The sequence below is a fragment of the Corvus kubaryi genome, unplaced genomic scaffold (genome assembly GCF_017639235.1).
Source record: "Corvus kubaryi isolate FWS band 111438036 unplaced genomic scaffold, C.kubaryi_AGA036_p1.0 37341, whole genome shotgun sequence".
Lineage (NCBI taxonomy): Eukaryota > Metazoa > Chordata > Aves > Passeriformes > Corvidae > Corvus > Corvus kubaryi.
In genome coordinates, this window is record NW_024581112.1 from 9,082,449 (window position 1) to 9,106,311 (window position 23,863).

The 23,863-nt window shown below is 44.9% G+C and overlaps 2 protein-coding genes across 2 annotated transcripts in view; one reads left to right on the plus strand and one right to left on the minus strand.

The window, feature by feature from the left end:
* Positions 1-928: 928 nt before the first annotated feature.
* Positions 929-19,209, minus strand: ILDR1 (immunoglobulin like domain containing receptor 1). Its single transcript, XM_042031816.1, has 8 exons — positions 19,105-19,209; positions 16,028-16,198; positions 13,788-13,937; positions 13,061-13,180; positions 12,769-12,915; positions 8,404-8,535; positions 6,591-7,396; positions 929-5,110 (listed from the first exon to the last, which is right to left on the minus strand). Exons 1-8 carry the CDS (start codon positions 19,157-19,159, stop codon positions 5,069-5,071), a joined length of 1,623 nt encoding a protein of 540 aa, XP_041887750.1. The 5' UTR covers positions 19,160-19,209; the 3' UTR covers positions 929-5,068.
* Positions 19,210-20,027: 818 nt separating this feature from the next.
* Positions 20,028-23,863, plus strand: part of CFAP44 (cilia and flagella associated protein 44) — a 42,219-nt gene continuing 38,383 nt past the window's right edge. Inside the window, 1 exon segment of the mRNA XM_042031817.1 lies at positions 20,028-20,111. The gene's annotated coding sequence lies outside the window, so the exon portion shown is untranslated.

Here is a 23,863-nt window from a genome sequence, read left to right on the forward strand (position 1 = left end):
AAAGATTTAGATTGGATGCAAGGAAGAACTCTTTACTGTGAGGGCAGTGAGACACTGGTTGAACAGGTTGTTCAGAGAAGCTGTGGACACTTCACAAGTGGCCAGGTTGGATGGGGCTTTGAGCAACCTGGTCTAGTGGAAGGGGCAGGGTGGATGAGATGATCTTGTAAGGTCCTTTCCAAAGCAAACCATTTTTACCATTCTATGGTAACATCTCCCAAGGCTCCCAAGTTGCAGTCAGAAAGTGGCTGCATTGCTGCTGTAGGGAATGTTTTCCCATAGCTCGGGTTCCAAGTGCCCCTTGGGTCCCCAGTAGGTCCAATCTCCTGTGTTCGGCACACGCAGCCGGGGGCAAGAGACAGGCCACAACGCTGAGCTACAAAGGGCATCAGCTGGGGGAATGGGAGGACAGAAATTAAGCCTATTGTGTGAGACCCAACACATTTCCATTCTTATGTCAACCACTTAGTAGGGGACTGTCACATGTGGGAAGTGTGAAAAGCTCAACCAGTACCTTCATTTATCAACCAAACAAGATTTTTAGAAGACTGTTCCTCTCATGGTGCTCCAAGTACTTCAGAACCAAACAGTAAGTGTTCTCATTTTACAGACGTGGCAGCCAAACTACAGTGAGTCTCATCATTGAAGAGGACTGCCAATAGTTTCCAGACATTTTTCCACTCGCTATGTATTTATTCAAATGATCCTTTTTCTCAGAAGAACAAAGAAAAAAAGACTTCCCCCCCAAAAAAAAATCCCACATAGAAGCAAACCATTTTGCATTTTTGTCCAAAACATAACAACAGAAGATTCCTACTGACGTGTAAAAATGTTAATTCAAGAAATAAGGACAGAGACTTTTCAGTTCCACTTCTGGTGCAAACACTAAAAAGCAATTTACGGTCTAGGAAGAACACACAAGAGCAACTGGTTGAAAGTTCTCTTATATTTCAATTATACACTTGACAGTCATTGAACAGAATCTACACATTTATTATCTTCTTTTAAAGCTGGAGTAACATTCAGAAGACCAGCACAAGGCACATCATAGGCATTAAACTTAGCAGAAACAGGAATGAGCAGTCATTACTTGTAGGGGTTAATTTAAGATAACCTCAAGTGTCATTTCTTCCTTCTGTCAGGTCAACAAATGGGAGGCTCTAAGTGGGTGTTTTAAACTGATGTGCTGCAGGAGGTAGTAACAGAAGGGACTTAGCTGCCCTGTGTGGTAATTCATACTGCTGAAGAGCTTTGCATTGTGGCTGTTGTCACACAAGGCAACTTCCCCAGCCCTGAAGTCAGCCTAACTTTAGGCAGTGCTATCATGAATATAATCCCAGAGATAGCAACTGGGGGTTTCAGCACTTTCTAGTGCCAAACAGGCACTTGCCAAGACCAGATCAATGATTGCACAGAAGCAGCCCTTGCCTCCCATTCCTGGAATGGCATTCCAGAATGGCAGGGCGCTCTGCAAATAAGCAAGAAAGCCAGATATTGCAAGTACTTTCTTAATCAAAGAAAAATTACACGATTTTTTATCTCTCTTATGCATCTCCAGTCTGAGGTAGACAGCAGCTGACTGTAGCATGGGTGACCTTATCTGGCCCTACATGGCATGGTCACTTACTCATTTCATTATTCTAAATTAGGGTAACACCAGTGGCTATGAAGGCACTTTATCTGAGACAGAAGATTCATTCTGTGGGGGTAAAGTATATTTCTTGTTCTTCCAGCATGAACAGAAGAACAAAAGTCTAGAATAGCAGTAACTCCCAGATGTGAAATATTCAACTTTTACCATCATGAATGGGACATAGGAACATCAGCTCTTTGGAATGGCTAAAAAATTAAGCATGAATAAATTGCAATGTAGAAAGAATGAGGCTAGGATACTTCCTACTGTTATTTCTTTCAGTGTGCTGTATTGGAGCTGTTCAGTTCTTTCTCTCTCTTAAAAAGTCAAAGACCCTGTGATCTTATTGGAAAAGTGTCCACATTGTATTGTGCAATGCTGCTACATCGGGCTTCATTTATAGCCAATTAAAATCAGAAATAAGCATCTAGAGCAGAGCCTATTTCCTTCCCACTTTTCTGTCTGCTTGCAGTTGTAAAGCACGCAAAGATAGATTTCCTTTGTCGTTATTTCACAGCCCACCAGCTGGTGCTTTATGAACCGCAGTGGCCTGCAGACTAGTAAGCCCGGTATCATTTCTGCTTCCCTGATGGATCACCCAATCTACTTCTGTCACAATTTAAGAAGTTGCAGAGTTAACACGGAGATACAATTTTCCCTGAAGAGTTTTAGTTTATGTTTCTATAAACATGAACAAAGTGACTGAAGAAGAAATCAAGTATGATACAGATAAAACTCTTCAGACTTCACAATTTATGAATTGCATTCACAAATCTACAATTAGTCACCCTAGCTCAATTATGGGGACTAGAGGAACAAATAAAGATGGAGGGCTCCTTCCTAGGATGTAGATAAAAAAGCACCACCTCTGCAGTTAGTGTGCTCATACTCCAGCAGCTCCAACAGCTGCTCCTGTTACAGAGAGAGTAATCTCAGTTTTCCTGCAGTGCAAGTGGCTTCTTGCTCTTGGGAAAACTTGCTGGATACGTGTTGGCTTGTACCCACTTGAATGTGAAGGAAAGTGAACTCCTTCCATGCAACTGTCTTGGGATCTCACCACATGTCTCAAATAGCCTCTACTTTTGATGGAGAAAGGGGCAGCCCTTTCCTGAAACCTGGACATTTGGGCTAGGACAGGAAAAAGTTGTCTCGCATGATGTATGAACCTATTGGAAGCACAAGGAGAGAGTCAAATTCCAAGTTAGCAATTCAGCTTCCACGGGTAGAATCTGCCAGGCCCTGGTATCTGCTAAAAGTCAGCAGAGGGTAAAGCTAATGTCAAAACTGGTTGCTAGTTTTGGAAGAAGCAGCCCCAAATAATTTTCTGTCATTGCAGTCATCATACACACAATAAAAATGCTAGTCCATCATACAAAAAGGTGGTTCATAAAATCCTCAGCGTGTCATAAAATAAGAAAAAAATGATCCACAGAGGGGCTGATAAACAGATTCAAGAGTGATACTAGCTTTGCAAGTTCTGTGAACACAATTCCCTGTATTTCAAATGTGACTCATGGGTCAATACACCTTGTTCAGTCTGGGCCTAATGCAGACAAGCACTCTGCTAATTACAGCCCTTCTTTCTTGAGTTCAAATTTGGAGTTAGTCTTTTAGCTTTTATTTTTTTTAATTTTTGTGATAGCCATCAACTGTGGGCAAAGAGACCCTCTGTCTTCAAAAACTAGGCCTCCAGTTCTGAAACAAAGTCAACCAGAGAAGCTCGTTGGTCCTCCTGCTTTATCTCCATAGGCAGGTATTACAAATAAGCTCATTCAGCCAAGAAACAGTAGGAAGATGAGTACTCTGTAGTAGCCCTGGGTTGACCAGCAACTGCATTGCATATTCAACTCAGACCATTTGTTCGAAGGGCGATGCTTCCCATCATTGTCCAAAGAAAAGAAAAAAAAAGAGGTGGACAAAGTGAAAGTCTCTCCAAGTCTTCCAGGAAAAGCATAAGCACATGAGTAATGAGGACATTAAAGAACAAACAGTAGCAAGTGTCCCATAAGGCACTGGCTGGCAAATAAGCTAGGCAAGACAGTCATTGGTACTGGCCAACCTCCAGTGCCTCTGGGTTACAAAATAATTCACAAGATTCTCCAGAAGCTCCTTGCCAACCATGGAGTCTCTTAAATCCAAGAAGTGCCTCTGGCAAGACAGTTTCTGTGGAAGCAGCCAGCATCCAGAGAGCTTCTCTTTCTCCAGCACATTTTAAATTAAAACAGTGGATTAATCACATCAAGGAGAAATGGCATAGAGAAATTCTGTGTTTTAGTTGCAGGGTGAGAACTGAGGAAACCCTATAATCCAGCTCTGATCAGATGCACCACACTTGCAGGGTTGGTGTAAGTGTCAGGGTAAAGATCAAGGACAGCAGTAAAAATGATGACTGTAAAACTTCTTCAGAGCCCTTTATCCCACCCCATGTATATGATACATGGCACAGAGAGGAAAGGGAGAATATAAAATGTATGGAAAAGAGTACATGGCTTAGGCAAGATATATTCACCAAAACCATGCTTCCTAGAGTTGAAGGAAATTCTGGTCCCATGTAAAGAACAGTAGTCATACTTTGCTCAGTCCCTGTAGGGAAGGACAAACCTTGGCAAATTTAGCCTTTTAAGTTTACAAATAAATTCAAGTCTGCATAAAAGGCTTGAACAAGTACCTTTTAAGGCACTAAGGTCTAAGCTCAAAGTAGAGCAGGTTGTTTCAGTCAGCAAAGAGCAGATAAGCTGGCAATTTGCAGACATGCTAGTGAGACCTTATTAAGGCAGTCAACATTCTTCCAGCACCATGATCCTCCTGTTTGGGAGAGAGGCTTAGTGGGGACAAAAGGAAGCAACTGTCCCAGCTATGCTGAGCAGCCAGGCAGAAGCAACAAACATTACACATTCTGAAGCACAACAAAGGGCCTTAGAAAGATGTTGTGCCTCCCCCCACAAGGCTCCCAGGAGACTGGATCAGATGACCTCCAGAGTCCTCTTCCAATCTAAATTATTCTACTGTCTTGTGACTTTACAACTCTGTGAACATTGGAACCTTTCTCTGGTAACTGGTCTGCAAAGGACCAGCATTCTACAGACTGGGCTCCTTGCAGTGCCACAGCACTTGATAAAGAGAACTGGTAGCTCTCTTTAAAGACTGGGAATAGACTATTTACTGAAAAAATCTGCTGTTTCCAGTAGTTTTCAATGAACCTCAGCCCATTAGAACTTAGCCCAACCTAAATTTCCAAATCACAGCAATAAAAATAGGTTATGTATGGCTTTCATGGCTCTAGACACATATTCTTCCAAGTTGTAAGTCTAAGGGGAAGTTGCTTCATCTGTTTTATTGCTGTTTGTCTGTTCAATCAAAAGCAGCCACCCCAACCTGAATAGTAGAAAAACTAGGAGAAGTCCAGCGGGAATCTTAGTTCTTCCAGTACTGACATTAAATGACTATGCTTCTTCCACTGTGGGAACTTCCTCTGTCCTGCAAGAGAAAATAAAAGATGGAATGATGGATGAAAATCCTATGTCTTCCTACCTGCTCTGAGCACCATAACAAAAACCATTCATACATATACACATCCCAGCTGGAACTAGAATTGCACTTTCTTCCACAACACAGAAGGGAAAATGGTAATATGCACCACAGAGCCCTTCAGAATACTCCCACCTGGTAAAATTCTGAGTATGTGTGATAAGGGACACTTAACATTTTCTTTATTTAAAAGAATCCTCATTTTTTCAGGGGGAATACACTGTCTAATTTGGAGATTAGCAATTGGATATGAAGCTTTTCACACTTAGGTTGCTACCTGAAGTCTAATCCCAGTGCAAACTGACAAGAGTTGTGAACAGTAGCTGTTCACTGTCCATATAAAGTATGTTCAGTTCTCAAGAGTCCCAACAAGCGAGTCATCCTCTTCCACCTGGCCTGGAGAATGACACATTTCTCATCCATGCCACCCATTATCTTAAAGCCTATTTCATATAGCTTTAGCCATCTTACCTGGATGTTTTCCCATATGAGCCATCTTAAAAATATCATGCACATTTTAAAAGAAATTAGAAGTAAACCAACACCAGAGAGGGTTATAGAGGCATGGATGCTGCTGCCTAGTCTGGAAGTGCTTTCTCCCCAGTCAGTACCAGAACAGCTATTTTAACACCAATATATACACAGAACCCCAAAAGCCTCTGGATGGGGATAGGAATATAACATGTCACCCTGCAGGGGACTATTATGGTATCCTGCAGCTGTAGGGAGGAGAGGAGAGAGATCCAGCAGGCAGGAATTGTGCAGCAAGACTGATTTATTTAATTATTTTACAAACTCTTTTATAGACTTTTTTCTTCATAGTCTAATTGGACAAAGGATCAGCCGCCCCTTGGGGGTGATTGGCTAAAATCCTAAAACATCCATTGTCAAAATATTTTTCTACTGTACCATAAACAAAGCTCTGCAAGGTCGCAGGTGTTCATAGTTTATAGAACTCTGCTAATATCTTTGTGAGAGAGAAAAGTATCTCACGGGCTTAGAAAGAAGCAGGAAAATTTCTTGCTAACAGCATTTTTGTATCCACAGGGAACTTAATTTATTTCAGAATCACAGAATCATCGTATGGTTTGGGTTGGAAGGGACTTTAAAGATCACCTCGTTCCAACATCCCTCCCCTGGGCAGGACACCTTCCACTAGACCAAGTTGCTTAGGGCCCCATCCAGCCTGGCATTGAACACTTCCAGGGCTTTGCCTTTTTACTTTGCCCCTGAACATACTGCATCCAGGCAATGAATGTCAAAAGGAGGGTACTCAGCAGCCTCTTCATAACCAGCTGTGCAGAGCACCCCTTGCTCCTTGGCCTCTGTTTGGAAGACAACAGGCTACAGAAAGTAGCAGGCATTCCCTCTCTCTCCCGAAACCCCCCCTCTTCCCTTAGATGGCAAAGCACAAAGGCAGCTGACTCACCGAGCGGGTCCCTGCACTGCCTTTGTGCTTCTTGTCCTGGGCTGGGATGATTTCTAAGGAGCGATAACTGGGGGGTTTATCTTCTGGCCACTCCCGGGACCTGCGATTCCTCTGCCTGCGGTTTGACACCGGGACATGGACTCGCTCTTCTGAGGAGCTCCACGAGCCCCTGCGAGAAGGGGGGGAGTAGCTGTGCCGCCGCTGGCCGGAGTAATTGCTCCTCCCAGCATGGTGCTCGTATTCTCGCCTCCCCCCGGGCTCCTGCCGCCCACCACGATGGTGGCTGGAGCGCTCCTTGGCCTCCTCCGGATAGAAACTGCTGCTGCTGCTCCTGCCCCTCTCAGCCTGGCGCGGGGGAGATACATCCCGTCGGGACTGCTGGGGCCTGCCATTGTAGCCACCTGTCCTCTGCCTCTGAGGATGATCGTCTCGCTGCCTGTCCCAGGGCTCCTGACTGTAGCTGGAATGAGAATCCCCACTGGAAGGCAAGGGCCACCTCCGGTTTTCCCTTCTGTCCTCTGCTGCAGAGTCCCAGGGCCTGGGGGTGCGGGCAGCTCTTTGTGGCCGTGAGGAGTGGCTGCTCCCGTGGCTGGAGGAGACGTGGTCGGCGAGAGGGGGTGGCACGATGTCGGAGCCCAGCGAGGACAGCAAGCTGGGCTGCACAGCCTGCCGCTGGTGGGAGGGCGGCCGCAGCTGGGACATGTTCAGGTTTTGGATTTCAGACTCCAGGTAGTCCAAAACACCGTTGTTATGGGAAAGCTGAGCTTGTGGCTGCGCCAGTGGAAGACTGTTCTGCAGAGATACATCTAAGGATAAAAGCACAGGAGAACGCAGCAAGTCAAGAGAAAACACTGAAGAGAGGGCCCTTCTGCACTCATGATCCTGGCTGAGTTCTTTCTCTTCTCCTGCTCCACCTCACTGCAAGAACTGCACAAGTCTTAGGCACCACAACCAGCACATCCAGACCAAATGAGGTATGGTGCAAAGAGTAGTAACTAATAAGCTGCAGCAAGATCTAACATGGTTTAGGCAGTGCAGAGGTAGGAAGTCCAGCACACCTGGAAATACAGCCTGTGTATTTAGAGGAACTTTTTTCCCTACAGCACTGATACCATATTTTATTTACAAATAACCAGAGAAAGATCATAGTGTTTCCTTTTATATTTCATTGAACTGGAAGAAATACTGCAAAAGAAAAAGAAAATAAAAAAAGAAAATTTTTATACGCAGGCATACGTATGTACACACGTATGCATGGATATAAGTAGCAAATGGAGAAGAAAATTCTTCCTGGTTCATTAAAGAGTCCTTCATGTTTTGCTGCATGCAGGCTAGATCTGTTGCAGAGAAGGCAGTTTGCCCTTAATCATTTGAAGACTAGACATTTGATAAGAACTCAAACAAACTGCACCTCACTTGTCATGTCAGCTTTGGCTATAAGGAGTTGACCGTGACCAGCACAGCAGAACAAAGAGACAGTACCCTCCTCTGCCACACAAAGCAAGATAAGCTGGGTATATTTACCCTACAGTTGCTGGGGTGTAGCACAGATACACCTTAGTTAGTGTTAAACTGCTTCACCCAGCACTGAGCCCAGAAAGACACTTAAGATAACCGGCTGTTTTTATGCACCCAGACAAGTCTATGGTGCACTGCAGATGTGGCAGAGCTGTCATCCTAGGACATGCAGTCATGCTAGGAACATCTTTCTCTCTGTTCTGGTAGAGAAGCTAAAGCCTCAATGCTGAACTTCCCAAAGAAGTTACCTGTTTCTCATCCTGATTTCCCTCTGAAATGATGCCCATGGTCTCACCTCGTTGCAGTAGAGGGTTCAGCTGGTAAGAGGAAAGTTTTGAGTTCCTGTCGGCACCTCCGTAGAACATGTTGGGTGATAACCAGGGTGCAAGTGCCTGAGCCTGCTTCATGAACCGGTGCCGTTCCAGTACTGGAAAAGAAAAAGAAAGCTTACAGCACCTGTCCAGAGGGCACAGCTTGCAGATCCATTTTGCTTCACAGGCTGTAGCCTTTGGATACAGGAAGTTCACACAATTAAAATCGCTCTCCACCCTACAACAAAGGTAAAACAGAGTACAGAAAATTCCAATACAAAGTTGTACATCTTCAAAAAAGTACCTAAAACAGAAGAAAAACTTTACTGCCTAACATTCTGATTGCAGTCCCAGCAACTGGGAACAAGTAACACTATGATTAAGTATGCAGCACATAACCAAGTTAAGACTTCTACTTGCCCAGTCATTGTAAGTATAGTTACAGAAAGGTGGGAAATAATGTTTCACACAGCAAGACATGCAAGTTTTCTCTCTCTCAAAATTCTTTCAGCTCATCATTGGTCCTTTCTCCTTTTGGCTTCTATTTCCAGCTAAATGAGACCTTTCCTTGCCACCATTATGTGGGTTCTGTCCAGATCATATTTTCCACTCTATACTCCATCATTTCCTCTGTTTCACAAAGAAGGCACTCAGAGGTGCACTGTCCAGCTTTTCCCTTTCTAGTCTTTTGACCACTCTTCTTGTCACTCCATAGTTTACCTCGGAATGACTGCTAAAATTAAATCCCCTAAGAACAGTGTGGTCAAACTGGTGAACAAACTAAATTTCCTGTTCTCAACAGCAATGTCCAGGGCACCAAAAGAGCAAACAGTGGAAATTTCTCTCTTTCACAGGGTTTCCACTACTGCTAACTCCAGACCCCTATTTGTGGGGTCAGACTCCAATTTTACTTCCCTTTTTTCAGCATTTCTCTCTCCTCTACACAGACAAGCTCACTATACTTGCCTTCAAAACCATAGCTCATTGCTGCTTCTTTTGGGGGAATACCTAAAAACATCTTACAGAAACTTACTTCTTCTACCACAACCAACCAAAACTTAAGTTTACAAGCAAGTAAATTCTGCAAGTCCCTGACTTTACAAAGCCTGGTTTGTCTGTCATTCCTGGGTGAAGCTTTTCAGCAACAGTGCCTTTGCAAAATTTCTCTTTTATGGCCTTCCTGGAGTTTCAGAAGTGACAGACTTTTACTGCAGCCTCTTGTCTGGTCAGGCACGAACAGAACATTACAGTTCAAGAAACAGATAGGAACATAATTGCCTTTGAGACTTTCATCCCTTTGATAAATCTGGCTGAAGTTGGCTGATGAAATTAAAAGCTATTGGAGGGAAAGAGACAAGGGATAGACAGACAAGTTGACTGCATAAGATTTGCTTCTTTAAGAAACCAGGCTACAGCTAAGCTCCAATTAATTCTGTCCCCTGGGTTCACTGCAGTAAGCAGCATTTAGACTGCACGCTCTTTGGGACTGAGCTCTCCACTTTAGGTAGCACTCCAGTTATTAAACATGTCCTCCTTCAGCTGTTTCACTGCATTTATCCAGAGCACCACTTGCAGCAAAAGAGGGACTGACGATGCCTCTCCACACATCCTTCCTTTTCACTGCAGTTCATGCAGCTCCACTTCATTCTCCACTGCAAACTCTCTCCCCCTCCCCAGTCTGGCTTCAACCAGAGGGAACTACAAAGCTAGAAACTGCAGGGGTTTTAATCCGTATAATCTGATATCTTCAAAGCTGTGTGGTCTGAGGTAGCAGCTTCCAAGAACTTTATGTCAAACTTGCTTCTTTTTTTTTTGTCCCAAGGGATTTTCTTCCAGTTTATGTTCAAACTTAGACGATGAGAGAAAGAATACAAAGAAAAGGGATAAATAGAAGGGGAAGGCCTTATCTCTCCCTCTCCCATTCCTCCAGTTATTACCTTGAGAATGTCCTAGAGTCTGCTGAGTGCATGAGGAGTAAGAGATCCAGCATCTGTGGGCATACCTGCTTAGCATTCTCCCTCTTAAGGTAGGAAGGCTGTCACTAGGACCAAAGTAATCCTGTCCCTGTCACTTTCTGATCTCTCCCTACAGCTGAACAAATCCAGAATTAGTCCTGGTCTTCCTTCACCACCATCAGCCCTTCTTTCTTCCCCAGATACTTTGCCTTCCAGTTTGAATCCATTAGTCTGATTCCCCATCTGCAAAATGCAAGTTACAGATCTTTTTAAAGTGAACATATTTATCTGAGGAAGGTCAGATTCACCCTAATTCTAAAACCTCTACCTGTTTTGCCAGAATGTTGTGTTGTTCCCTCCACTTACTCTCTGTTGGAAAAATCTGTTCTTCAAAGAAAAATCTTTGACAGACTTTAACAGCTGCTGGGCCAATTATAAAAATAAAGTATTTTCCAACTTAGTGAGACCCAGGTGCAAGTATATCCTATTTTTCCCGGATTCATTATTGGAAGAAGTCCACAGCAGAAAAGGAATTAATAGGACCAGAAGGAGGTCATACGTATATTTACCCTGATGGGCTTTTCTCAGAGCTTTCCGTGGGGAATGTAATTGGCTTGCTCCTGGGGCATGTCTAATATTTCTGCACATCAATCCCGAATTACTCAAACAATGTACTTCTTCTATTGCTCGGTTCAAACCCATGTTAGTTAATGGCGTGATTCACAGCACCCAGGATTATTATCCTGCTTCACGGGCACCTGTGACTGTTCAGCAGGTCCACGCTGTCCTCTAGTGGCCAACAACGGGGAAGGAAGCACCCACACTCACACTATGCTCGTACAGCAGGTGAGGATTCCTGCCTTCTCTTGAGCTGTGTGACATGTTATTCTTCAGCACTGTTTTTAAGATGTCCCCTGAATCTATCTTCTTGTGTTTTTTAAGGCCTCCAGTTCATTTCTTGGAGTGCAAAAAAAGTAAGTCAAGGCAGGATGAAGTGAAGGTGTGTATTAGGGGAGAGGAGCAGGCACAGGGATCCCTTGTAAGGTGGCTAAAGAGGGCAGGCAGCTTGGATGGAAATTACAGGCACAGAATCCAGCATCCTTGTTAAGGAGGCTGGACTTGTCTGTACCTTCTCTCATGAACACGGAGAGGCTTAGAGAACCCTACAAGAATCCCTCCTCTTTAGCAGGAGGCAGGAAATAACAGCAGCAGTCTGGAGTGAGCTATAATCTGCAGCGCAGAAAAACAGAAAGGAGCTCACACAAACTCTGAATCCCCTTTTTGCTGAGAAGTAGGAATTCTGGAGGCGTGAGTGTCTCGTCTCCATCACCTCTCTCCCCTTCCACAGAAACTAATTTTTCTGCCAAATTTCCACAGCCTCCTCAGAACCACACATTTTACGTGACAACCTGTAAAGCCTCCAATGTTTTGTTTTGTTTTTAGCAATAAAAGGGATGTTCTGTCCACTCTTTGCAAGGGCTAAACAAATTAAGCTTAAGTCTAAAATTCTCACAGCTTAACACCCAAGGTATACCAAATAGCTGTTTTGAAAGTAAAGGTAAACCTGAAACAGAGCTCCTTGTTCATAAATCCTCTCCTTGTAGCATCTGGGGAAGAATCTGGTGATTTCAATGATAAATAAATGTATTTGTTGTATTTTGTTACTGTTAGACTGTGTAAGCTTCAGGGGGACTAGTCTAACCAAGTTTCAGTTACAGGAATGCAGAGGTTATATGAACTTAACAGCCAAAATTCAAACAGTAGCCTTACTAACAACAGGGTCTGGCTGCAGAAACTTTATTACTGCTAAAAGCAAACAGAACAAAGTTTCTTTTGACCCTCAAAACTTCAGAATGCACTTGCAAGGCTGATCAGCAAGAGACCATCTTTCCCTGCTTTCTTCTCACTTCCTTCCCTAAAGAAAACCAAACAAAATCTTTTTCTTGTACAAGGAACAGCTCTGAAGATAACATGCAGATAAAAAATTTCCAATTTTTACGTAATTCAGAACAACATACTTAAAGGTAAGGCTAGTTTGGAGAGTTGCTTGCCTTTCTCACATGCACAGGCATATGAACCACAAGACAGGAAAGTCCAGAGTCACTTAGACAAGAGAACTGATTGCGCCCTGGATGGTGTGAGAAGCTGGTAACAAGGTGTGAGTGAGGAGAAACTAGTCAAAGTTGGACACAGAGAAGCAAGATAGATTCCATGTATCTGAAATCCCCTCCTCTCATTACAGATTAGCTGGTCATGGAGGTCACATTGGCCAAAGAAATGTCTCAGTTTATATGGGTGCTGAGCAGAAGGGAGAAAGTGGAGCTCAGCAAACTCCCAGCCAAGCTTTTGTCTTGTCAGAAGTCATAAATGGAAGCACATTTGCTTGAACCTCACCTTTCTGATTACAGCAGCACCGTGTTGGACAGCAGCCACACTGGATGTGGCAGCAGCAATACTGGGGGCAGCACTGGCACCAGCATATCCCAAACAGCAGAAGGAGGAGGAGGCCACCGAGAATGATAAGGAGTACTGTGAGCCAGTCTGTGGGAAAAAAGGAGAGAGAAAAAGGATTGATCCTGATCTATCTGGCCATGGTAAGTTACTGAGCACCTCTCTACTGCTGGAGATGTCCTGGGGTAGAGAGGAAGAGGAGGAGATATCTTGGCAACAAAGTACAGGCACTTACGGAGAACAATCAGCTTAACTTCTTTGTCCGCATCACCTGAGGTGTCTCCTGGTGCTTCCACAGTGCAGTAGTACATGCCATGGTCCCACCACATGACCTCACTGATGACAAGGTCTGCTCCTGTGGGAGAGGGACTGACAGTGGGCTATTTGTGACTGAAAGACACTACTTTCAGGCTCCACCTGAAAAGAGCCTTCTGCCTGCAGGTGACACAGAGTACTGCATCTCCCCTCTTTCCAAGCATAGCCGTCACATTCAAACAATCCCACCTGAGTCCACTGAGAACTCCTATAAACAGCATTCACTGCCAGTCTGTGTTTTCTGTCTCGCTGGAAGCCAACCCTACTGGTTTTGGAACACAGATCACTGTCCCTGTTAGGTCAGCAATCCCAACAGCTCTTCTGGCAGGAGCAATATCTATTGCTCATGGACAGCAGGGAACATATAATACACCTGGACAATTATGCAGTACTTGGAATAAGGAACTGTTTTCTAGCCTCTGTGCTCTTCAGCAAAATGCTCTGGCATCCTCAGCTCAGCCTTAAGTTGTAGTGCCTCCAACACCCTGAGGCCAGCTGGGGACAGGGCCGTTCCCTGCTCCTATTGCACTGCCATATGGACTATGTAAACTACATATTACATTAGCCATGTTTATGCTTCTCTTCGCTTAGCAGAGGCAGACATTGGATAGTTCCTGAGTTCACTGCCTGCCTGGGAGGTCACTCACGGTTCTGAATGGTGATTTTTCGCTGCTGGTAGTCGATGCCCAGCACAGGGTCCTTCTGCCCGAATTTCTGGATGACAATGCGCACCTTCCGCTGGCTGTCATTGCAGTCGTCAGAAGGGTCCTGGCCAAGGGCTAAACCAGCCTGGTATGCTACAAACACACATTGTAAGAGATGTCAAAAGTTACTTCAAAAGACCAATTTCTATCCTTTTGTGAGCAGTGGAGAAATTCTTGAGTACATGTGTGCAATTGCTTTGGTTTAGCAATACCAACCATGGCTTCAAACCAGTAAGCTGCTTTGGAGTACTCAAAAACAAACAGAGGTAGAGCCACAGGAATGGCAGAGATTTTGAGAATGCAGGAACTGCAGAGGAGATGCCTCCTGTACTCACAGCTGAAAGAACAACAGTAGTAAGAAGCTAATGGTGGTAGGCTGGAAGGCAGCTCACAGTATGAAGTTGAAAGGAAAAAGTCATAAAACACCCAAGAGTCCTAGAACTAAAACAAAGGGTGTTTATCTACCAAACAAAATCCCCAGGCATACATGAACTGCTCTAAGGATTGTCTCCCTTTCCTTCCTGTATCCCATTAAATGTTGTGGAGCTCATAAAGACAGAAAATAATCCATCATCTGAATCCAGCTAAGGATTAAGTGTAAATACACCCAACAGAATTAATGGAGGAGTAGAGGCAATTTCTGTACAGACTCACATCATAAGCCAACACTGAATTTCCAAGTATTTGGGAGCTGAGATTTGGGGAGACAGCTGATTTAGTCAGCATTTTCTGTAAATGGCTTGCAGTGAAGAGAGATGAGGACAAATCTTGCCAAAGGCTCTTCCACTGCTGTACCTAAAACGGAGCACAAAGTCCCTTTTGGGGACTCTTAGCTTGAGCCTGGGCTAAAAGCACTCTCATTATGCTGGGATCAGCTGAGCCAGGGACCCACCTGCTTGGGGACTAGGTTGTAGAGCACTTAGTAACATGCCTACCCAACCCATCCAGACTGCTTAAAGGAGAGTTTGGGCACCAAGCACCCACTGTGAGCTCAGTTCTAAGTGTACAGTTATGCTATGGCTGCCATTTAAACATTCTGCAGGGTTTACAAAGAATAGAACAGAACAGAATAGTTCAATTGGCAGGGACCTACAAAGCTTATCTAGTCCAACTGCCTGATCACTTCAGGATTGACTAAAATGTAAAGTATCCTATTAAGGGCACCGTCCAAATGCCTCTTAAACACCAACAGGCTTGGGGCATCGACCACCAGCCTAAGAAGCCTGTTCCAGTGCTTGACCGCTCTGTCAAAGAAATGCTCACTAGCGTCCAGTCTGAACTTCCTCTCATGTAGTTTTGAGCCATTCCCGCACATCCTATCACTGGATACCAGGGAGAAAAGATCAGCACTTCCCTCTTTACTTCCCCTTCTCAAGAAGCTGCAGAGAGCAATGATGTCACCCCTCAGTCTCCTTTTTCCTGAACTAGACAAGCCCAAAGTTCTTAGCTGCTCCTTACAGGATGTGGCTTCCAGGCCTTTTATCAGCTTTGTTGCCCTCCTCTGGATGCATTCAAGTACCTTAATACCCTTAAATCCTGGGACCCAGAATCACACACAGTATTCCAGGTGAGGCCACATCAACACTAAATATAGTGGGATCATCACCTTTTTTGACCAGGTGGTTATCCTGGGATGCAGTTTGTGTACCCTATTAAACACCCCTGAATTAAGGCTGTCCGCACCAGAATGTCTGCACATGAAGTGCTCCCACCACTACTAAATTTTATTACTTAGAAGTCTTCATGCTCTCCAAAATGCATGTGTTTCTTCTACTTCCTAAAATCAGTAACATCTGGTCACAGGTATCCAGCTCCAACCACAGGTCCCCCAGGGAACCCTAAGGCCCACTTGTTGCAGGGCCCTTGCTTTCAAACATGCCGAAGCATAAGATGGGGCTGCCAAGATTGACTTGTGTCAACCACGGCTGAACTGCCCCACATTCTGAGTTGATGACAAGGAGGACAAAACAGCTGCTTTGGATGGGATTTCTACAATCTCATAAGGCCTTGACATTTCAGAGGAAATCACAGACATGACCTGTATTTCCTTGGAGTGCAGGGAAATGCCACCACCTGGTTTTTGCATAGGAAGTGGTCAAAAGCCTGTACTACCCCAGTGAGTCTACCTTCCCCTTTCTTCCCATTTGAAGGGGGACTCCTTGGAAGACGAGCCTGACACTTACAGGCTGAGTAGTAGTCAAAGATGGGGTCTTTGCAGAAGGATTTGAAGCGCCAGGTCACCACCACGTCCTGCAGCTGCGCTGAGGTGCTGTAGTCACACTTGAGGATGACAGTGGCAAATAAGGTGGTGTAGCGCTCAACATCCTGCACTGTCACCAGGAGGGAGAGGCAACCTGCAAACAAGAACACAGGAGGCCATCAGCCCACAGACTCCTCAGGCCTCCCATCACATCATCTGCACCAGATCCAAGTACATCACCTTTGGCTCCACTCAGGACCGGCACCTATACACCTCCCAGGCCCTCCAGTGAAGTCATCCAGGGTTACAAACCCTGGTTAGAACATGAGTCCCATCTTTTCCTGACAGAAGAAAGCTTCATTGGCCTGCCTTATGGATGGAATTATACTCTCCAAAGCATGAGTAGCCATCATGCAGCATATCACTCTGTGTACTCCTTCTACATGGGGAAAACTGTCCCAGAAGCACATGGGATGGGACTCCCTTGGCTTTTAATCCTAACCAGAAAAGTTCTGCAGCGCCATATGTTTGTATAAACACCAAATCAATTTAATCAAGGTCTTGCTAAGACACTCATCAGAATGTTACTTGGTGGTGACCAGGATTAAGACAATAAAACTTTCAGGCTGTAGCACTGTAGTTAATTGTTTATCACCACTTCAGAACAGCACACATCAATTACCCCCTTTTTTCCTTTTTAATTAAGCTCTTATTATGTATTTGTTATGTACTCATCCTAACAAACTCTACAGCACTTTCTATCCAAGCAGCTGCACACACTCATGGAGGTTTTACAAAGTTTCTCATAAGCTGTAGTTTAGCTCTATTCCAGAGACATCTCTATCTTATTTAAACTTTGATAGTACAGTAAGTTGTGCTTGTCATTAACAATAGCAAAGTTATCACCAGTTGCCTTTGATAAGGGAATATAAACAGTGCAGGGCAAGTGTGGGATGCCCTGTTGGGAGTAAATGCCAGAGAACCAGGCAGGGATTGCAGTGCTGTGCTAGTTGCTTCTTAACTGGGGAGCATGACAGCAGGAAGGATGGGAACGAGAGTGGGAGGCTTGAAGGTACCAACTGAACAGGTCTCCATGAACCAACACTTGGTTTTTATCACATATTCAAAGATTTTCCCTCTACTCCATGTTTTCAGGATGAGAGCAAGAGAACAAGTTGCTACTACTATGTAGTAACATCTGGACCACAACTGCAAACATCATTCTTTGTCAAGCATCATTCAATGTCCTCTTAGGCTGCACCTCCACACTACATTCCCAGCAAATACAAGCTCACACAGTTTCCACACTGTGGAAAAGATGCTGCAGAGGTGCAATGCTGCCTCAACAAGTCGTTCTGCAGTAGGGTATTGTCAATGCAGTACTTGCTCAGTTTCTGGTTTGAAATGGGACACCCTGTCAGCCAACTGAAAGCACAGGCAGAGCAAACTCATTTGACTTAAGAATACCACACAAACATAGAGAGGGCCAGGGCAAACCCTGAATCCAGGGCTTTTCTCAAAAAGAAGATAGACACACATGCACTTAAACACAGAAACACCAGCAGCTGTGCAAACCTCTAGATAAAACAAGTTTATACAATGCTGTAGCACAGCAAGGTCCAGACTGCTGACAGGTAGTTACAGTCTTATTTAAAAGCACTGTAGTTGAACACATCTTGTTTCAGCTTTCATAGTGAAACAGCTGACTCTGGGATCTTAATGCAGAAAATCACAAGAAACCAATTCAAATTCTCAAGAGTGGCAAAACCTTGATCTCAGTGTCAATTAAATGAAACTCCATATGAATTCTGACTTGTCAAGGCTCATGGGAATAAAACGCTTTCCATGGATTTCCTGCAACAGCATCTCTCTGGCAAGAATAAAACACTCAAAATCACTATGTGCTTTTTACTAACAAAACCCACATCTCTTTATGGAAGGGATGCTTTCTCATTACCTCTGTTCTGCAAAACAGCCAGTGTTGAAAGGTAAGTTCCTTATTTTCTAAAGAGGTTGAAAACCTACTGTTTCCCCCAGAGAACAGTCAGATGTCACTGCATGTCCAATGTTTCTTATTAACCTCCTCCAAGAAAATGGAAAAGTTGTGAAATTCAGGCTGGTTCCTAAACTTGGACTGCATTACTCCACTGCAGGATGCTATCTTTCTTATCCTGGTTAGAAAGAACAAATATGGACACTACCAATCTAGCAAGTTTTGGCTACATCTTTGGCTTTGCAGTGAAGACACGAACCTCTGGAGCCAGTGTAGCCAAGTCTTGGCTAGAGCATCTCCCAGGAACATGGCTTCAAGAAAGACAATAAACAAGCATACCCTCCATACTATTTTGTTTCCTTCACTGGTTCTCTGTGAAAAACCAAACTTCACTATTTAAAGCCAGATCATCATCCAAGACCCAGGCATCCAAGAAGCAAAATGCTCACTTTATTTCCAAGAGGAGGTTAGAAGCTGTCAGGCAACCCGCAAAGCTTGGCAGAGAGAACTCTGCTGGCTGAAGGCCGCCCGTGGGCGCGGAGGTGAGCTCCTGCTCCCCACACGAGCAGGTGCCCAGCAGGTGCAGCAGCACTGCAGCTACCCCAGATCCCCGAGAGGTTGGGGCTGCTGAGCTGGCAGCAAAAGCTCGGGTGGGCGCTTGCGAGAGGCCAAAAGGGATCGGCCCCGTGTCCCAGCGCCCAGGTCCCAGCCGAGCTGGCCGCACGCGACCGATACTGAAGGCTGCCAGGAAGCAGGAGGCCACTTCCTCCTAGGAGAGAGGTCAGCCGCACCTTTGGGGAGCGAAACTCGTCTCCGCACGACTTTGTACCGAGCTCGGGAGAGCCCCGCGGGCGGGGAAGGGCACCGGGGGGAACAGCGCCCGCCCGGACCGGGCCGCCCCTTTCCCTCCCCGCGGGGCCGCCGCCGCTCCCCCGACTCCGCACCACCTTAACCCCGGGCAAAACCCGAGGGCGCCTCCCGAATCCCGGCCCCAGCGCCGCGGGGGTGTCCCGGGGCAGGGCGGGCCAGGGGCCCCGAGGGCGCAGCGAGCCCCGGGCCGCACTCACCGGCCGGCAGCCAGGCCAGCAGCAGCGGCCACCGGCAGCGCCCGCGCGGGGCCATGGCGCGCTCTCCTCCTCCTCCTCCTCCGCCCGGGGACGTCGCGCCCACTGTCCCTCCCCTTCCGTGGCACCTGTCCCTGGGCCGGGAGCTGCCGCCGGCTGCAGTCCCCTCCCCCTGTACCTGCACCCTTCGCCGGAACGCCGGACAAAATGCCCGCCGCCAACTTCAGAAACTGCTTTAAATATATATATGTAGAATGAAAAATATATATCCCACAACATATATTTATTGTATCGATATAAAACTTCTATCTATCTATCTATCTATCTATCTATCTATCTATCCTGAGGACACAGGTGTATGGGAAGTTACGGGCACACACACGAGGTTTCGCCCGAGCTGCGCCGCCCGGGGCAGCGCGCCCTAAGCGAGGGGCGCACGGGAGCGCACGCTTCGAACTGCGGGTGGGAAGAACGTCTGGGGAATTCACAGAATCACAGAATCGGCTCGGTTGGAAAAGACCTCCGAGATCATCCAGTCCAGCCTGTGACCGAACACCGCCATGTCAACTGGACCAGGGCACTGAGTGCCACGTCCAGTTTCTTCTTAAACACCACCGGGGACAGTGACCCCACTACCTCCCTGGCAGTCCATTCCAATATCTAATCATCCCTTCTGTGGAGAAATTCTTCCTAATGTCCAACCTAAACCTTCCCTGGCGCAGCTCAACACTATGTCCTCTCGTCCTGTCGCTAATTTAATTTTCCCGCTGAGTTCTGAAAAGTCCGCAACCGTAGCCAAAGCAGAGATTACTTTAAAGAAAAAACCCCAACAACCCAAAGTAAAACACCCACTATCCCCTGTAATTGGCCCGGTAGCGCCGCGGACCCGCCCGCTGGCCGCGCTCCCGGGGCGCTGCGCCGCCGCCGCGGTTGCCTGGAGACAGAACCGCGCCGGCAGAGCGGGCCCAGGTACCGGGGCTGTGGGGAGGCCGCGGCAGCTCCGGGCCCAGGTACCGGGGCTGTGGGGAGGCCGCGGCAGCTCCGGACACAGCCACCCCCGGCGGGCCCGCGAGTGCCGTGGGCTGTCCCCGGTAGCCCCGCTCCTCACGCCCCCGCAGCTTCTGCGACCTCGGGGCCCCTCTGTGCCCGCACCCTCCCCAAGGCCCTGTTGAGGCTCCCTCCCCTGCCCGCCCTGCGGAGCGCCAGGTGTCCCCTGCCTGCCCTCTGCTATCCCCGCTAAACAGCAGTGAGTGTCCTTCAGCAGGGATAGACCACTGAAATGTGGGACTTGTTGGGTTTTCTTCACCATGTGTGAGGCAGTTGATTTCATTGCTCGTTCCATTTGTGGCACTGCTCTCATACTCATTTTTATGATTTTTCTTTACGCTCTAAGTTAATAAGTAACTGGTGATGTCACCTGCTCTTGTTTCTGCTTAGTAAAAACCTGGTAACCTTTATTCGCAGGGCAGGCTTTAAGAAACTTACTTGCATGTGGCAGAGCTAGGATATGTGGATCATACAGAGGGCTACTTTAGGTACAAGACTGGAAATTAGATTGGAAAGAAATTAGATTTATTTCTCCTAATTAAATAGGAAAATACTCCGCATGTGTGTAACATAGTGAGGAGAACAATAGCAGGGCTCCGGTCCATGTCTTTTCTCTCTCTGATGAGGGAGAAGAGAGACAATGGAGCTGTGATAAACATGGTGTGTCTAGATCCTGCTTTGTAGCTTTATCCTTGCTGTCTCCATCTCTGACTAGTAAATAATTTATATACCTAACTGCTGTCAGAATTTATATCCTCTGTTATTCTCCTTGCTCTCAAGTCTTCTAGCTGTTGTAAGAGCAGCCATATTCTCTAGTACATTTTTTTTTCCTTGGGATCTTGGGTTGATTGCCTAAACTGACTTTTATTACTAATTTTCTAGTAATGCTGATGGATAATGGTATACAGATAGCACTGGTTTCTATGCCTGATTTACACTTGGATATTTTTCTTTCCATATATAAGTACTAAAAGACTTTAATTTTTTTTTTTAATGAAAGTAAGTTTCACAAGACTTTCCTGTTTGCACGTTTTGCACTCAGGAGCAGCCCCGTAAATTGCTGATGTACTCTGATGTGGTCTGAAAGCTAAAAGGAGTACTGAGAGAGTTGGTCGATGGTCTGCTGTTTTTCAAAAGGAAATGAAAGACTCAGAAAGAAGTGCTGAGGAGACCATATTTGAAAATGAGTTAAAGAAACAGGACTTGGCAGATGGCAAGAAACCTGACACATCCAAAGCAGGGCTAGACTCGAAGAAGATGCCTCACCCTGGAAGAGATGATCAGTATGGAGTTCCTCGTGGCAGACATCCCTCACGATACCCAAATGCTGCAGCTGTGTTTAGACCAGTGCTAGCCCAGGTCAGAAAGAGCAGAGAGAGTAGCATGGAGAGCTCATAATGCAGTGCTAGGAGGAGTCAGGATTGGAAGTCTTGGGACAAACTTGAGTTCCTTCATGTGGAATGAAAACAGCTAAAGGAATAACATACAATCTCTCCTGAAGGAAAGACCAAGTGTCCTTTTTTTTTTTCTCTCCAAAGTCCATCAGTGGGTAAAGCTTTTCTACAAAAATATTAGCACATTTTGGAATGAACCAAGAAATAAAATCCTTCAGAAGTAGCACAATGTAGAGATATTTTTTAAATCTCTTGCTTATTGCTGGTACTAATAGCACTGCAGTTTTATTCTACAGTAATAGTTCCCTATTTCTACATAAACTGAATTAGTGGACAGAACTGATTATCACTCTTCTGTGGATGTAAAAGCTGATAGGTGCTGTCATTTAAGCACACCTAAAGAGTTAATGGTGTGGGGCAGAGACAGCTTAAAATAACTGTTAGATATGTTCTGTTTTCTAAAGTAAAACTGTAGGCTGCCTTTTGATCATTATTTAATTTCATGTATTTTATGCAGTTGAAGTGTCAGTCACAGGGTTTATGAAGGCAAGAACTGCATTTATGAGGCTTACACATTTGAACATCTTTTTTTTTTGGAAAGAAGAAAAGTGTAGGATGACAAAATAGAAAGAAAGTGGTGTCATCTCACTGAATTTGTTTACGTGTTAGCAAAAAAACGCCCATTTGATTTAATTATGCTGTATTTTGAATAAATGAGACAATTGTCTGAGATGAGAAATCACTTAATGTCCAAATTTACTGAGAATTTTTGAGAGGCTCCCATATGTAAAGATTCTGTGTGGCAGCAAAATTGATAAAGAACATTTTAGTTTTGAAATAACTGAAGACATACACCTGAATGAACACAATTTGAAAGAAAATGGAACTTTGCTGAAATTCACAACTTGCTGCACTGTCCACTGAAACAAGGATAACCTGAATTCAGTCCTGATGGAGTTCTTGGAAATGACGACACTGATGTGGATCTGGTACAGTTATTTCAAGTCAGTGTTTTGCTTTACTAGGACTAGGGAGAAAATAGGCTGCCCTGGTCAGGCATTGGTAGAAAAATTATGAGCGTTTTTTTCCCGCTAGACTTGTCACACCGGTTCTACTTGTCACCATCTCAGTTTTCAATATCAAAAGGCTTAAATCCTTCTGATTTAGCAAATCTGCCTCAAAAAAACCTGCCAAAACCCCCCAGGTTTCCCCCAGGAAAATAAAATCAACATTCAGAGAGATGAATGCCTTTGTCATGGTGAGCCTGCACTGGAGTTTTTTGGATCAGCCAACTCAGGAATCCCAGAGTCTGCAGCCAAAGTAGACACGTTACCCCCCATGAGCCTCTTCTGAGTCCTTAAATTCAAAATCTTCTTAGGCACAGTGCTTGAATGCCATCACAAAAATGTGCACAGTGGACACTGCAGTATCTTTCTTTAACTAGATGTCAACGCAGGCGGAAATGTTCATATCCTCTTTCAGCCTAAAGCATTTTCCAGATAGGAATTAATTTATAATGAAAACTATCATAGTCTTAATTTTTAGAAGACAAATGATTGCTAATTAGTTAAAATAATTTGAAAATTCATTGCTCTTTTCTCTGTGGATATGAAAACACTTCGCTAAGATGGGTAAGTATTACTATCTAATTTTTCACAGGAGATAACTGAGACAGCCAGAGGTGAAATGGCTGATACAAATTGTACACGTCATTACTGGGTTTGGAATTAGAATTCAGGTCTCTGAACACTCCACTATCTATTTATGCAAATAGTCTATAACTATTTCTTCAACTTCAGTGATATCAGTGGTGTTACCCCATTAAAAACTCATGAATTTCATTTAAATATATTGAGATATATTGCAATTGTTTTATTTTCATTTGTTTTCTAAATGTAAAACTTTCTGCTTGTCTGTTTTCAAGTTTTCCTCAGCACTCCTAAGGGATAAAAGCTCATTTGTAATTCTTATGTGAAATTATGCAGGAAGGTCAGATTGTGGCAGATACTCAGAACCTTTGGATGAAGATTGGCTATATAACAACAAGAATGACATGTCTGAAATATTTCTTTGTCCTTCTTGTCCTTCTCATGGGTGCCATTATGTTAGGACACTTTGCCTTTCCTGAAATATCGGAAAAGCCTGAAATTCCTCAAAATATTTTTTCCAAATGGATTCTGACCCAAAGCTGGAAACAGGAAATGCATTTTTAGGGATTTTTTAGTGGTATCAGAGTCATGATTACAAATGAAGAGAGATTTGCTTGCATCCTGCCCATATTTCTTATTCTGAGTATTCATGTTTCTTTTTATTCAACTTCT